General features: G+C 39.4%; 1 protein-coding gene across 2 annotated transcripts in view; it reads right to left on the reverse strand.

The window, feature by feature from the left end:
• The window catches only part of VAV3 (vav guanine nucleotide exchange factor 3), a 154,128-nt gene that overhangs the window by 95,988 nt on the left and 40,922 nt on the right, over positions 1-17,218 (reverse strand). For both annotated transcript variants that reach the window (XM_050306669.1, XM_050306668.1), the window contains exons 3-4: positions 1,707-1,765; positions 947-1,012 (exon numbers count right to left, since the gene is read on the reverse strand). In XM_050306669.1, the coding sequence (XP_050162626.1) occupies positions 947-1,012; positions 1,707-1,765 (125 nt within the window). The remainder of the gene's footprint in view (positions 1-946; positions 1,013-1,706; positions 1,766-17,218) is intronic.

The following is a 17,218-nucleotide window of genomic DNA, read 5'->3' on the forward strand; positions in this document are numbered from 1 at the left end:
ATCAATTTATTTGGTTTATTACCGTTTTTTTTTTAAAGGTTGTCTTCCAGTACTGAATTTATATACCTATTTAAGAACTGGTAGAAATACTATTTTCAAGCAGTGCTAATGTCACCACATCTAAGAGATGAGGACACCATCTCTAACCCACTTGGATCTCTCACAGGAGACTGCAACTCCTGCCTTCTGCACCTTCAGCTACACAGAGTGAAAAGCAATTATCCATGAGACAGGCAGTCAGCTGCAGGAAACAAGGACAGGCTTTGCAGGGCAAGTGGTAAATTGAGCAATGCCAATAATGGTGGTGTTTCCTTTCTTTATAGGCACTAAGGAAACAAATCCCTGGCATGAACAGCAGCAAGTGACATACAGTGTGTCCAGAGCCCGTGGAGCACTAACGAGGTGAGTGCTGGGGAGCTTTGGGGCACTGAGCTCTTGTCCAACATGATTCCTAATGGATCTTGAGAGTTCCTAACCATAGAATACAAGAGTATCCTGACAATCCTGCAAACACTTACCCCACAAAGAGGCAAAAGCATACATATGCAGAATTTCATTGACTTTAAGGGAAACAATCCACTTGACTTATGATCCAAACATGCATTTTGTTTGCAAGTTCAAGTCTATTTCATTGGGTCTCTTACAACTGATATTTCAACTTTCTTAAAGCATTCTCATAGTACAGAGATAATTTAGAAAAACATTTGTTTATTTGCTTTGCTACCAGCCGCCTCCATGAAACGAGCTTCCTTACATATACAAATGTATCACAGTTATTCAAACTAGGTTTCATTATGAATTTTTCCTGGTCAGCACAATTGCTAACAAAATATTTTTAAATCAAATAAATATCACATTCTCATGAACACCATGTGTTCTATAACATCATATAAATAATAGCATGGAACTAAAAGCCAAAATCATTAATTAAATATTTACAACATACTCTATTAAATCAGGAAGACCTTTGTAGACATCTTCGTCATCAACACTTTCTTCTGTAGGGAAGGGCCTATAGAAAGAAAAATAGCATTAATTATACACAGAACTAGCCTAGTCATACAGTGGGATTTTGTTTGCTTTCCAAAATTTTCCACACAGATTACTGCATGTTAATGTGTTTGTATGTTCCTCTCTTTCTCTGATGAACAGTATATATGTATTTAGACTTCTATATGTGAACTGACACTTAATATAATAAACACCCTACTGGATGGGGTTGTTATAAATCACTACTAACACACATTGCTGTAATTTTTTAAGTGAGGAAAAACCCATCAGCAAAACTGTCAGGTTAGGTCTGGTCGTAGGTGGTTTTGTTTCTTTTTGAAAACGAGAATCTCACAAACTTGGAGGAAGAAGAGACAACCCATTTGCCTTTACATAAATCAGCACTGCATCAGCTTGACTTGTGATCCTGTGTCACTGCTATCACACAGGTTCTGCAATACTCGCTGCTCATTTGTTCACCTCGAGTTTCAGCACGACAAGTACACAGAGTTCAGGCACTTCACTAAATGTACCAGAGCTAGAAGATACCTTTCCTAAGTCCTCCCAGCTCCAGAGCCTTGGTTAGCTGCCCACCGGGTAATCTGGGTTACAACTGGAGAAGTTCTTAGTGGGGGACACAGCCTATACTGCCTGTAACCACCTTTCCAAGGAGCACCACGCATTACTCCCACCATCCCATTACAGCCATAACGTACCTTATTCCCGTGCCTAATGCAATAGGAGTGCGAGAAAGTTTTGAAAGTGTTTCTATCACCTGGAGAGGAAAGAAACAAACTGTGATTAGTTGTAGAACAGACGCAATAAAACATTTTGTTCTCTGTTGTTTCACTATCAGCAGCACTATTTCAAATTATATAAACAGACAGAGAATCTGGCTGTGCCAAACACTGGCTGAGTGCACCAGACTTCCACGGATTTCCCCCTAACTGGTCCTGGGTGGTTTTGTACTGGGAGATGTGACGGAACTACAAAGAGAGGAAAAGGGAACTCTTCTTTACAAGTAAAAGCTAATTTAAGCGAATTTAAAACCAGGTAATATACGTCAAAAAATCAGATATTCAATTTGCAATTGGACCTGGATGCAGTTGTAAACAAGACCGCTCTAAATATTTGGGATTCTTAACGTAGCTCCAGACAGAAAACCGTATGGATTGGAGGTTCGGCACAGAGTGGCCCGCAGAGGGAGCCAGAGCCCAAGGCAGAAGCGGCCCTGCAGGGCCGGCTGGGAGGGGAGGGATCGATCTCATCGGCCAGAGCTGATCGAGCTCTACATCGGCCCCACTGCCAAAGGAGCCCTGAAGCCTTCTTTTGTTTAGAATACGGCAGCAGTGCGGAAGATCTCATTCTAAGAAAATACCTCCTGTAAGGGCTGAAGGTTATACAAAAAGCCAGGGAAGCATTAAGGAGGGCTGGATACAAGCACACAGTCACAAAGGTGGAGTTGTTTGCTGGCAACTGTTGTAATACAAGACCTATTTTGACTCTGCTCAGCATCTCCTCTCTGTCAGAAGCATTTTCTGGTATACTGGGAACTATCAGATTGGCAAGTCTTGTTTGCTAGAGAGAGAAAAAGACCCAAAATGACACCCTGTCTGAATTTCTATGCTTCAAGTGACGACGTTTCCCCTGAAATTCCCAGAAGTTTCAGCTTGGATCTTTTCAACTTAAAATTCATATTATGCTGAAGAGAAATCTCCAAAGAAGGTTTTTATCAGCAGTATCAAAATTCAGTACAGGAATTCTACATTCCACAGGCATTTGGGAATAATGTCTACAAATTCAACTGTTTATTTTTGAAATTTTAATTACAAGACTACCCTGACCATAAAAGAGAGTTTAAAGTGCATCTCTCAAAGGAATGAAAATTACATGTTTACACAGGAGAATGACAAAGTAAAAACCGCAGAGAATAATCACAAACTCCAGAGTTTAAACTGAAGTAACAAAGCCTCCAAAGTGAACCATATCTCATATGCAGATGAGTAAAATTAAGAATTAACAAGATTAAATTACTCCTGTGAAAGGAACATTTGGGGTTCATTTAAGCTGCTGTGAAAATGAATGTCACAAAAAAATCTCATTTTGCCTCACAGCAAAGACAAAGAATTATGAAAACAAATAAACATGCTATGAACATAAAGATTGGGGCACATATTCCCCTTTGAACAGAAGAATTGCAACATGGCCCAGAATAAGTTTTAGAAATTGTGAATAAAAGTTGAGTGAATAAATTACAGAGTTAATTAAAAACTATTTTATATTAATCGAAAGGTCAAAAGGGAAAAAAACTCTCCTTTACAAAGTGTTACTGTTTGCAGGGGAGTTGTGGTTTCTATACCAAACCAGAACCTGCCTCTGCACACCTGCAAGAATTCCAGTGCAGAGTTGCAAGGACTGCTAAGCCACAGGAGACAAGACAGTATGAGAAGTTAACTGAAAATTCAATAACTGGCAAAATGATCTAACAGATGGGTGGACATTAATTGGCAAAATCACGGGAAAAGAGGCTTAATGCTCAAAACAAAGGGGGACAAGTCTGGTGAACTGAATATCCCTTTCTTGTTTCAACATGTTATTTCCCAACACACAAAAAATCTTTTGCAAACTATTCCACCCACACAGACCCTTTTCCTTAGAGGGATTCTCACTTATCTAGAGTAATCAAACCCAGCAGTGGTACAGCTTACTCTTCACAGCTCATTATGGTTGCTTCAGAATAACACCAAAAAAAAAAACCAAGCTGTACAAATAAAACTATGAATTTTAGGTAGGTAACTATCAAATGTTATTCCCAAAACGTACTGTCAAATCACATTTTACAGCTATCGATATGAACACAAACAAAAGCAAGATTTATAAATTAAGAGGAATAGAAAACCTTTTTCAGGAACTGATGTGAAAACTTGGAGGGGATGGGCATGGTGACACACGATGACACCCACACACACTGAGGAAGCCAGAGGAGTGCTTACGAGAACGTGTGCACAGAAAAGGACAGAGAAAGGAACTACATGACTAGAGACAACAGAAGACCACTAATAATTTTTAGTGCTCTTCAAAGGTAGGTGGTTTGGCACTGCAGGAAGAGCAAACTAACAAGCTAGGAAGCCAACAGACAGATCTCTATCAAAAACTGAACTCTGGATAATCTAGTAAGAAGAAAATGGTCGTCAACACAACAGCTGTCAGCGTCTCACCGGAGACACACTGCGTTCTCCAGAAGTAAGTGACAAAGTGTGCCCACAGTGGCATCACAAAAAGGGGAAAGGTAATGGGCAAAGATCACTATTTTATTTCAAAATAACACAACTAAGAACTTAAGACCATTAAGCACCCACTGACCACTCTTGCTAAACCAAAGCTTAAGACAGCATTCCATCAAGAAACAGAAACGTGTCTAGTGAGGGGTGTGTTTCTCACAGTTATGGTTTCCTTAAAGAATTCTGAGAAAATGTCCAGAATACTCACAGCAGTAATCACACATGAAACTACCACTTCTGGGCAACACGCTATTTCAATAACACACACACAGAAATGTCTTCGCTCCAACATAAAGTGAGGAAAAGAAAGCTTCTCCTTCCACATGAAGTTTCCATTCTTTGGTTCTGAGCCACTGCAGGAACAACTAAGTGTCCCCAAATTTCAAGGTCCGTGTGCATGATTGGTATTATTTATGGGCTGAGTTGTCAGATTAAAAGATCAGAATTTCAACAGACATTCATCAAAACAAATTCAATCCAGCAAAATGTCTGATTTTCAAACTGACAAAGTAAAACTCAGGAGGTTTTCAGAACAGGGCTAGTTTGAAGCCCTATACAGTTGGCATGAGGGAGCCTATAATATAATGCAATTCTGAACTCCAAAATTACTATGTACTATACACATTAAAGGCCATAACATTCAATTTAATGCTTTTCATGTGCTTTTTTTTTGCCTTGTTCTCTTCCTTTCAGCAGAGCTTTAATCCCTTTCAACCATTTAACCCTAAACGATTGCCCAGTTTTCTTCCACAGCAAGGACTCTGACCGATGCTCCTGTACCTCTGAATGAGGCTTAACTGGATCTTAAGTTTAAGTGCAAAAGTAGCACTCCTTGCTTGTACAAAGTCCAGAACAACAGGGTTTCCCTGCCTGGCTCTGCTCTGTGCTAAACAACTGCACAAAGGGCTGCAGAGCCTTTGCACACACTATTACTATTACTCAGCAAAAACCAGATACTGACTGTAAACAGTAGCATTGACACATGAAAAAAGAAACGTGTCTACATTCCAGCACACTGAAAACTTAGTTACTATAACTCTCCTGCGAGGAACCCGACACTGAGAGATGTTAGAAAGAGACTTCCAGATATAAAAGGAAGCCTCAGTGCACCCGCCCCAGTGCAGCTCCTTTGCACTGCCTAACACCATCAGACAGAGGTTAAGCAAGTTTTCAGAAGTCACATCAAAGTCACGCTCACTTCAAGAAGATACGAACATTCAAGTTTGTTTTTCACTACATAGCCAGTTTATGCAAAATATACAACATGAAATTCAAATCTATGGCCCTGAAAGAGGAAGCACATCTCAGCCCACACCCTGGTGAGTGGCTCTGCTCCTCATTCATGTTTCAGGCACTGCTCACACTACACATTAACTCTTTACTTCATTAATTACTCTAACTGCATTTTTTTTCAGCTTGTTATTTATTATTTGTTTCACTTGACTAACTGTTGTAGGTCAGAGTCTCCAGTTTATGTAAGGACTTTAATACCCCCTGCCAAAACACTATTTTGTAATTTCCTGCAGCCACACTCTTCAGTAAATCACATCAGATATTCCTGTGCCTGCTTACAGCAGCAGTACACTAGAGGGACTATTTTACTTCTTTCCATAGCAGTGGTGTGTCTGAGTTTAAAATGCGTCTTTATATTTTGGTGGTGTCCCTTTTTAATCTTCTTTTTTTTAAACAAGAACTTGCAAATCATGTAGTTAAAAAAAGCAGACAAAGTACATTTAAAAGTACTTTTCCACTTTTAGAAGAAACAGAAGTAAATCATTTTGCAACCCACTGCCTCCCCAAACAGGCAACATTTCCTTGCTTCTGACAGCTGCTGTAAGGACTAGGCCCATATTTATATTTCTGATGTTTACTTCAACTGAAAATATTAAATGATCAACAAATGTTGATGGCAACAGTTTCATAAACTATGCCAGTGAAACCTAGAAAGACTGACTTGTGGTTAGATTATCAAAGCAGTTGCTTCTATGTAGGCACTTAAATCAGGATGTGTTTTTAAGACATGGTAAATGTCACCAAGAATTCACAACTGTACTATGCGTCATGTAGTTTTTCAAAGTCTGGGCATCTAGCTTAGTAGTTGAGTACTGCAATTTGTTGAAAACTTAGCTTTACTCCCTCCCTTGAAGTGAATTTATGTAGTAGACTCGTGGAAACTTACTAACATAACATAAAGCAGTTATCCTCCAACAAAAAATATTTCCAATACCAACCTACTTTTTGACACATTCACATGGGTTTCTTCATGAAAAGGTCTTATTTCACTTCAACAAATTTTGGAGGAAGAAAGATCTTCAACTATATAGGAAACTAATCCTTCAGAGGAGCTGATAAGCTCCTTGGCTGTGGTCTGTCTCCATTCCAGCCTCTGGGTTGGAAGAGCACCCTTACGTTGAAGAAAACTTTACATCTGTAATTACGTGTCTAACATGCCCCCTTATCAACAGACTTTGAAACACTTCTGCTTGGTTGGCTGACTTTGAGTTCTATAGAAGTGCAGCAGCGTAAATAGATTATAACAATAACAGCTATTTTACATGTAGTTGTTACTACTCTCAAGCTACAGTCCAGCCATGGAGAGAGCCTGATGGGTGCATAACACTGACTTAGATACCTATCTTCTCAAAGGAAACTACAGAGCTGCTATTTGCTTTTTCAGGGAAGCGAGCACACCTGTAATTTGTTACCCAGAAAGAAGGATGCTTTACTCCCCACGATTGACAAAATCTTAGCAGCATTCACTTGTGCATGCAGTATCAGTGTGAGTAACCACTGTCATTTCAAGAATCAATGTCTTCAAAAGCCTGTCTCAAGGACACTCAAAAGTCCATTGGTAAAAAAGGCGTTTGTTCATTTAATAAAGGATGTGCTGTCATGCAAGAAAAATACTACACAGGTTTCCAAATGGTTTCCAAGTAAAATTTATCAGTGAGACAATCACGAATATAAAATGCTTACACATACTTAAGACTACTTATCAGGGCTATGTTACATTTTCTGTGTTTTTTCTTCTCTTTATAACCTGAAACCTTTGAATGAAAGAAGAGCATATTGGTTTTGGCATGAAAAATATAGAAGAATTTAATTTCATAGGAGAAATTCAACATAGAATCTTCTAGAGACTCAAATTAAGATTATTGAAAGGTAGGAAGTCTTGAGATGTGTACATGCACATATTAATTATCTGGATGTGTGCATACACTGCCCAGAGCTCTGGGTAGACTATGAAAATCAAGGCTAATGCAAATTGAACTCTAATGTTCTTAGAGAACACAAAGTAATATATGCTCTATCACGAGGGTAGGGCTCTTATGAGGCCAATTTTCAGTGCCACATATCCAGGACACTTTAAAGCCAGAACTGCTAGTTGTGCCCACACGCTGAGTGAGTTTTCATTAAGCTGTTTTCACTCATACATGAGATTGGAAAGGAGGAGGGGAAAGAGAAATCATCATTCTATGTCTCTGTCACTCAGAGATAAAATGAAATTGCTATACATATTCTCAAATTGCTTGTATTAAGAAGGAAGGTTTATCATTTGCTACCCTGGAGTTTACCAGACTCTGGACAGCCTTGGATCAATACTTCATTTGGAGGGGAGGAAAGGGGCAGGTGGGGAGGATATATATTTATATTAATATTTTACACTAATCCATCACTAACTTTTGAACCAAAAGACCTCTAAGAAGTGCTAAATTTACATTTAGACTTGGTTAACAGATTTTTTTTTTTTTTTTAAAAACAAAAAGGGAGATGTAGCTAGACAACTCCAGGGTGATTACACAGCTGCTGATCTAATGAGCATATTATTCCAAGTAAGTTAAATTGAACGTTTTCTCTCCATCTGCCTTGCTCGGGTACTGTGTTAGTAATCTGTTTTGGTTCAGGTTAATTTTAATCAAACCACAAGCCTCTAGGGAAGGAGAAAGGATGAGGGCTTTTCCAAAAGGCAAAATGAATGAAAACTCATGAAAAAAAGAAAAGAAAGAAAGGGGGAAAGAAGGAGAGAAAAAAAAAGAAAGAAAGAAAGAAAAAAAAAAGGGCGGAGGGTGGGAAGACAAAGGGGGGGGAAAAAAAATTACCTAAAAGCAAACCTTCATCTTCCATACTGGCACCTCTAACAATAAAGGTCCTTAAAAATAAAAAATGGACACTGCACCAACATCTTCTTAGGAACACGGCAGACTGCAGAGCTCTAGCAGGTAGACAATATAATAGTTCAGGTCTCATTAAACAAATACCGATTTTCATCTCATTCAAATAATCAAATCCAAGCTTTAGGTGTAGAGCACTGATAGGTGCAACCCAAAGGAAAGCCACAGATTTACTTTCCACCAGGGTAATTGCCAGCTGCAGGATGCTGCCTGTTTTCCCCCTGACATTACCTTCAGCTACCCTGATTCTGGCCTCTCTCATTCCATGTCCATTCTTCCATTTCCACTGGGTTACATCCTCAGGAAACACATCTGAGGACTACTTCATCCCTCTTTCCCATCAAGGCTTAGCGCTGGCATAGCAGCAGTAAGGAAAATAGACCAACTGTCCCATGGCAGAGAAATTCACAGTCCCGAGCCAAGTCTGTGTGACTGACAGCAGCCTGCCAGCAACTCTGAATAAAAAAAAAAAGGTTTGCAACCAGGTGCCAAATGCTTTCATGCAGAGGCAGCAAGGGTAAGACTGCTGTAAAAGCTGGGTTTGGCAGTCATGCACATTTCCTCTGAGCACTGAGCCCCAGCTCCCAGCTGCGAGAGGAGAGCTCAGAGGTGCTGCTGGCTCCGGGCATGCAGACCTTCCTACCACGCACGCATTGCCCTAGGGAAGCCTCCTCTCGTATCCATTTTCTCCAGTGCTTCCACAGTATCTTCACAATAAAGAGGCAGGACAGCTTCTCCAGAAGGAAAAAAAGAAAAAAAAAGTAGCCAAGACAAAAAACCTCCTGGGTGTTGCCTCTTTCTGTTTGTAGATAAGCAAACTACAGAGATGCAAACTGCCGGCACTTCAAAAGCCCTGGGGAAACAACAATTACAGAAGATGCAACGTTTTCTCCAAAGCCCTGTAAGAAGCAGAGGTGAGGAGGGCAACTGAGCACCAGGAAGGCAGGCAGAGAGAGAGACGGCAGAACACAATTTTTGAAAACCGTGCAGGAAGATATGAGAACCAATGACCTGATATCCAAAAGGACAAGTTAAGGACAAGCATATTTACCTCTTTGAGTAAAAATAGAACATCTGACATTAAGTTAGAAATATCCAAAACAGAGTTCTGTTGTTTTCTTTTCACATCTCTAATTTAGACCAAGCAGCACTTGATGTTATATGTTTACATTACAGAGGTAAAGTATCTATAGCGTTTTTCTCTAGGTCAGTAGTTAAAAACATAAATAGTTTCCAACAATAGCAAAGGACTGCTTCGACCCCTCACTAACCAAAGTCCTCCTTCCCCTTTTGCACACTGAACGTTTTTAACATTTTATCCCTTTTATCAGGGATGATACATGTGATCATGCAAACTCCTGAACTAAAAAAGTGGGACTGGCAGACGTAATTAACTGCACACATGAATCCTAAACATGAGGAGAAACAAAACCAAATGCTCTCCAGAAATCTGTAAAACTCAATGTCATGTTATTAGGACTATAATGAGCAAGTCTTTAATAATCAATATCCAATTATGGACACAAAGGTACGCACACTAAACACAAATTGTGCTTAGAATCCCATTTTTTTCCCAAGTTTGAGGTCAGTGACGAGGTTACAGTTGCTAATCCAAAAGTATGAAAGGTTCCCTTGACAGCTTTGCTCTTACAAGGATCTGAAAAAGTCCAAACTGCACAAGCAGCACAGTCCTGCTCATCTCTTGGTTCTTTTTGTCCAAAAGGCCCAGAGAGACTCCCCCAAGCAAAGCAAGCACGGGGGGTGGGGAGGGAGTTCTAGCAGCTGCTTCCTGTCTGCAGCTCGTGGTTTTGATTCTATGAATACCTTCCAGCCCTCACCATGCCTTCGGGAGGGGGAGTAAATTTGGGTTTGGTTTTTCAGTTGTTTTGGGGTGTTTTTTCCCCCCTTTTTAAGATCTTGCTTAAAGAATGACAACCTTACTTTAAGTACTGCTGTGTTATGTAGGAACTTGCTCTTGAACACTGTAACTAACAGCATGAGTGCAAGGTGCCTTGGAGCCTCCTATCCCTGTGAAGATGGAGACCGAATAGGATAGTGTAGGATAACCTATACTTACAAACAGCCTCTTTAAACCGTATTCAGCTTTGATCAAGTGCTTGTTTTCAGTGTTTTCTGAGCACTCTTATTGATGATACCACGATTTTTTTGCCATGTTTTATATGGGTCAAAATAGTGGTCAATCATAGGAAAATCAGCTTTTTCTTGCATTTTAAACATGATATTTTAATACAATCTATTTTTTTCCCAAATGTAAGCATTCTTTTTAAAGTCCCTAATGACCGAACAGTGAGATTACCAAAGATTATCAGATGTTGAACAGGTTTTTTTAAATAGGAATGGGCATATATCAGTGCTGTGTGTTCTCCAAAGTTACATTTCTTTTACCACTGCCCTTTAACAGACTTCAGAAGACTATTTTTGCACGTTTTGAAAAGAACAAGCAAATTGTCAAACTGCAATCACCAGTTTATACACTATCTATACACACTGTGGGTGTTCTTGACCTCGGATGTTTAAAATTGGCATACAAATGTTTTAGAAGGAAATCAGTGCTTTCATATTCATTATTGATTGCACCTCCAATACTATTTTGGATATGCATCCTGCAGTTTAACTGACATGTGGTTTCCTCACTCCCACTGTGTTATTTCACTTCAATATTTAAAGAGATTCCTTGTCAGTTTTGATCCTAGTAAGAAGGATATTCAGAGGTGGCTGTGCAATGGAGCTTTTCTTCCTCTGGTCTGCTAAAGCAGAGGAGGATCTTTCTCTTCCTGTCTTGAGTGTACCAGTCACTGCCACACTTCTCCCTTTTCTGAATTTAATTTAACCACTGACTACATAAATCCAATTAGCATTGGTTTTGCTGAACAGTACCAGGTCCCACTTGACTCATGAACTGAATTTACTCCAGAACACAATCTCTGAAGGCAGGAATATTTATTAGGCGTAAACACAAATTGTATGTCCCCTTATTCTCTGCAAGAAAAAAAATTGTCCTTCTACAGTGGGCAGTGCAAAAGGAAGTGAGCTGTTCTCTTTGATGCAATTACCCTCTAACTCACTCAGAGAGGCTTACAAAAGCCCACAACTATCTTTCAGGCCTCACACTCTTAGAGATCTCTCTACTCTACCAGAAGAGATGAGGGATTGGATCAGTCTGACTGAAAAGCACTGCACTTGCCTTCAACACTGCAAATGGATACAGAGTAAAACGGATGGCATAACTCTGACATTCCACTGCCTTCCACTCATTTCAAAAATCAACAGCTTTGATACAAGATTTAAAACACAAAATAAATTTTAAAAATCAAACTTCACAAGACATTCTGCAGTGGAAATGGTCACATTATCAGTTTCTATTATAGAAACCTGATAAGCACAGTGGTTTGGTTTTCTCCCTCATCATCTGTTCATTTACATAAAAAAATATAACTACGCTTACAGTAGTGAAAGAAAACATGAAGAAATACTTACATTCCCATCTTTTTTGTAACCAATTCTCCTTGAGCTGGATCCTTATACTGAAAATTACAAAATGATGAGAGAAACTAACTTGCTATTTTTATTTGAGACTGCTTAATTATTTTCATGCTTCATTGCCTTAAACATGCAGCAGTTTTCAGGTTATACTATCTGTGCATTTATCTTTCCCCTCAGAAAGATTACTGCACTTCTGCCACTGCAGAACTGCACAACCAAGGAAGAGTGGGATTCCTCTGTATTTTTAAAAACATTCTTTAGCTTTTATTTGTCTGGAGGTTGAAAAGAAAATTTTGAGTTCTTAAAATCTGCGATTAGGGATCATACCATGTATTTCAGATAATATACTGTGATAAATAAGAGCAAACCACAGACACTTATCACTAGCCATACAGTTATATTTACTATTAAAATGTCTCTTGGGATTTCACCAGCGTTATTGACTTCAGGAAGTTCTGTCCTCTGCCTTGTGGTCTTTACCCACTTGTTTCTGCCCTGCACTTCAGTTTGCTACTGTCCAAACTGTTCTAACCCAGCTGTAAGCATGGTCATGTATAAAGTAAATATGAGAACTGATGTGCAGAGAGAAGGAGGGACCAATTTCTTAAAATGTTATTCTGAAGGGCAGGTGAGCTCCTCTGTCGTTTCCCAGCTCTGCCACATCAAGAGCTATGACAGAGGCAGCAAAGGAGAGGCAGTAACTTCTGACGTTAAGATCGTCTCTTCGGGCACATAGGACTGTACCTCACTTTTACTCTATAGGGCTTGCAGGCATCTCCAAATATTTATTGTGAAATTGTGTTTAAAAATATTTGTGAAAGAGCACACAACTGAACACATGCCCTGGTCATAAAACTTCATCTAAGGTCAGCTTCAGTCCTAACTGTTCATGATAAAAACATCAGTAGTACATAGGAGTCCAATGAAACTCTTGACACGAATTTAGTTGGGCATTTCAGTCCAATCCAGCAAGTTCAAACTAAACACAATATCCCAAGTGTTATTTAGTTCCACTGCAGTCAATCACAGCACAATCAGTGCCTACACTGAACAAATGCAGCAGCAACTGCAGGCAAGCAGATGCACCTGGATAACACACCATGCTGTGCTTTATGAACAACAGGCCACCATGTCTTTTCCAGTTAATGCACAAAGTCATTTTGGGGAAATAACACTGGGAAAAAATACATTGCAATCAACCAACTTTGGGTAAGTGCTCTGCTTTTACCTGACATACACCATCAAAGATAAACCTCAAAGGATACCAATATTCTCTGGGCAGTTTGTCATAGGTATTACAGTCTCAGTGGAAAGCAATATTTGTGTTACAGAGTGTTAGATTTTCGTGGGTCAGACGCCTATGTGGGGGAATTTCAAATTGAAAGCTGTAGTTCATATGTAACCTGAGTTACATCTCTAACTTTTTTTTTTATATCAAATGTCAGATCTAAAAGCAAGATCAGTTAAAATGTACACAGGCTGAAGAATGTTAAACAAAGTGAGAGAAACAGTCACAATTATGAAATTTCAAAAAAGCTATTCTGCATAACAGCTTGTCATTTTATCCCACATTAGCTCTAAGGTTCCTTAAAATTGTGTCCCTCAATATATCTCCCTTTTTAGTTGGCAAGCACAAATTTTACTGCTTACAGGTATTTCCAACAGCACAGAAATTCCCTTACTGCACTCATACCAAAAATAGTAAGGATGAGACAGCAACAAAACCAGTGAAATAAAGCAATGCTTAACTGAGGCAGATGCATGAAATGTAATCTTCAGACAGCAAAAAAGCCAGAGGATCTGGAGGTATTGAAGTTTTGGGAAATAAGAGAGATGTAAGGAGTAAGATGTGAGAAAGCTGAAGGAAGGAGAGTGAGGGAGTGGAGGAAGAGGAAAAATCTCATTCAAAGATATTGACGTCAGCTTCTGAAGGGGTTTGAGATTACAAAAACATGACCTCAAAATAGAAAAGAAGATAAGAAAGCGGAAAGCAAACCTGAAAAGCAAATGAAATATAAAATGAGAACAAAGAAAGTGGTAATTTGTTTCCAGAAAGAAGATGATCCATGTTTTCCACAAAAAGGAACAAAAACCAACATATAAAGCTTCTCCGTTATCTGTATTAATGCTGTCAGTTTGTTGCTGTAGCTGAGGTACCTACAGCATGCAGGGCATACACAATGTAGATTTTGTGAGCTATGTGGATCAGCTCAGTACAAGGCACAGCATTTGTTCTAAAATTAGATTTAACTTTTGCAAAGTTTTAATTACTGTTGTTCAAGAATAATACAGCCATTAAAAACACTCTTATACAACATTTTTTCATATCACTTGCACTGCGGACTATGGAGAAAAGCCCTTGAGGCCTGCATACAACAAATGGTAACTATTGATTTGTATACTAAGATGAAGGTCTTGTTCTCAGTCAAAATTAAGTGTCACGTATGTAACAAACAGGCCAGGCTACTGTAGTACAAGTTTTATTCTTCAGTGTATTTTTGATTACTGTTGTAATTAGGTTTCTTATGTCCATGACACTCAGAACATGCACCACATGTTCTCCAGCTTCAGAACAACTCCTACTACAACTCATTAAAATCCAACAGAGCAGCAAAGAAAAAGGGCTTCTGACAGGATTCACTGCCTTGCTAGTCCAGGGCTCCTCTGTCTATGAGAAGCTTCACAGAAAGGCCACTTTTTTTTCCCTTAAGACTTCAGTCTGCCAAGTGAACTAACATGGACCAATTTAAAGGCATCATAAGGTCTGAGGCACTCTCTCAGATGGATTCTTTCCTACCGAACAGCTTTGATACAGTGGCACCAAGTCACAACATGTGTTTGAGAATGCTGACTGCTTTTAACATTTTACCTCACATTACCAAACTCATAGCTGAATTCCCCTGCATCCCCAGAGCTCTGCACTGCAAACAAGCAAGGAAACAGTAGTTACTCTGATACCATACCTACTGGAATGACTAATTTCGCTGCCTGAGCAAATTGTTTTCAATGTGCCCACAAACAGCAGAACGAGATCTAATATTAATAAGTTTAGATTACTAGATTCATATTAGAGGACTGAAATTTTTTTCAAGTAATCTTATGACTTAGCATAGAAAGCAGATCAATTTCTACATGAGATTACATTATTTTCACTTGGCAAAAGCAGTACTTTCTCTCACATGCTTGTGAAAACAACTGCCTCTAAACCAGCACCTGTATTCATCTTCACTTTCCATTTCTGGGAAACAACTCAGAAAATAACAGCTTTTGGGCTTTTCTTTCTCAACAGAATAATGCAAAAAAAAGCATCTTTCATGACTCCCAGAAAAATATTTAAGGAGGAAAAAAAAGTTTATGCTCACTAACTCTTATTCACTCTCCTGGGACACATCTTTTCTTTTAGTCATAACCAGAAACATCCTGACTGCATTCCCTGGTGGTTTACTTGCACATGCTCCATCTACATCAACAGCAGGAGATGAACCCTGCCTTTTAGCATCAAACTGTCTATTATTAGGTACAGGTGCACAAATTAAACAAACCAATGCCTCAGCATCCAAATTAGCTTCTACAGCAAATATCACTATTTGTCCCCCCTGAACCAGGCAGAGATTTGAAACCACACTAGCCCTGAACCACAACACCCAGACACTTGACAAGACCCCTCTCTGTGCCCCCTGGCACTGCCCAGACACTTGTTAGTGGACAGGAGAGCAGCAAGAGCAGCAGAGCACAGCAGCCCTTGCTGGCAGGACCTGCTGCAGCAGAACACACTCACACCAGCAGCCCCAGTGAAAAAAGCCAGGGTTGTCACAACTTAAGGGTCTGAGCAGCCAAGCTGTGGTCTCCTCCATGCAAAGGGGGAACACAAGTAACTCGAGTCACCACAATGGCCTTGCAGTCTGACTTCACACCAAAGTGTTTCACTCACAAAAGTTGGTACATCTGTAACACTCTCGGGGGGAGGGAGAGCGTATGGCTTTTTTCCTTTACATGCCTCAGACAGCTCAGACTGCCAGCACTGCTCGGAGCCTCTGCTGCTGTGAACACACACAGGCAGAAATGCACCATAAAAGCACAAACACACCAGAGAGAACACTACACTTCCCTGCCTTGCACAGCACTTTGGGGTCATCCCAGAGCTGTGTGTTGGCACATGACTCTTGCTGCCTTCTATGTAGCATTGTCTCTGCAAAGATCTTCATCAGCTCTTGGAGTTCATAATCCAGGCTTCTAAAAAGTGCAAATGCTCAAGTACTTTTTACGGCCTTGTTTTCTATGATACAATTATTGTCTTCTGTATTCAAACATCACTAGTAGTTTTCAGTCACATTTGTGAGTAGTGATTTGATTAGAAATTGAAAGCTAAACCCTCCTCTCAGATTCAGCGTTCTTTAGCTCAGTGTTAAATGAGGTGTCAGTTAATTTCACCTTGTAATTTGATAAATTAACTTTGAGAAATTAATGAAAAGTGAACATCATACAGGTCTGACTTCCTGAGACATCACAACAGTTCATATGCATTCACTGACTACTGTTTAATGTCAATTTTCTTTAAAACTAAGAGAAGGAAATATGGTTCTAAATAAAACATACAGTTAAGTTAAAACCTCCTTTTGAGTATTTCCAAATAAATGACATTATCTTATAGTTTGTAAATTTTAAAATAACTTTATTGAAAAATTTGTGTCAAGATTTTAAGTTCCTTCTTTGTGACTTCATTTCTAGAGTACTGGGTCAGGGCTTTTTCAGTATAGACAAAGGAAATAAAACTTTATCAGAATGCCAGTGCTAAGAACTCTTTTTCCTTTTCTGAGTTTTGCTGGTGCAAGACAACATCAAAGACTGGTCTTGCTGTACTATTAAATGTATAAAAATATGCTCTGAACCAGATGCAGGAGGAAGCAAACAAAACCAAACTTGAATGTTTCTTCTTTAGAGGTCAAAAATGAAGGAAGATAGCCTCATATTCAAGTTCAAGAGGAAGAGAAGCTGAACTGCAGGAATTTCAATAGAGCTACAGTTCCCTTCTTATGTGTAGCAAGTACTTATGTGCTACACAGAAAAAACTGAAGACATATTTAAATAAGCACAGGAATAACAGAACCACTCTCCTACTGAAAACCAAGAGACAAAACAAAACTGCAGAAACAAACCTGAAATGCATCAGTGGAAAGGGCACAAGCAGCACTGTAGGGAAGGGGACATAACACCAGACTGAGAGTGGTGAGAAAGGCAAGGAACGAAGGCCGCAAAGGAGACAGGGCAGTG

Source organism: Myiozetetes cayanensis, unplaced genomic scaffold (genome assembly GCF_022539395.1).
Source record: "Myiozetetes cayanensis isolate MyiCay16 unplaced genomic scaffold, myiCay2020 scf12, whole genome shotgun sequence".
Classification (NCBI taxonomy): domain Eukaryota; kingdom Metazoa; phylum Chordata; class Aves; order Passeriformes; family Tyrannidae; genus Myiozetetes; species Myiozetetes cayanensis.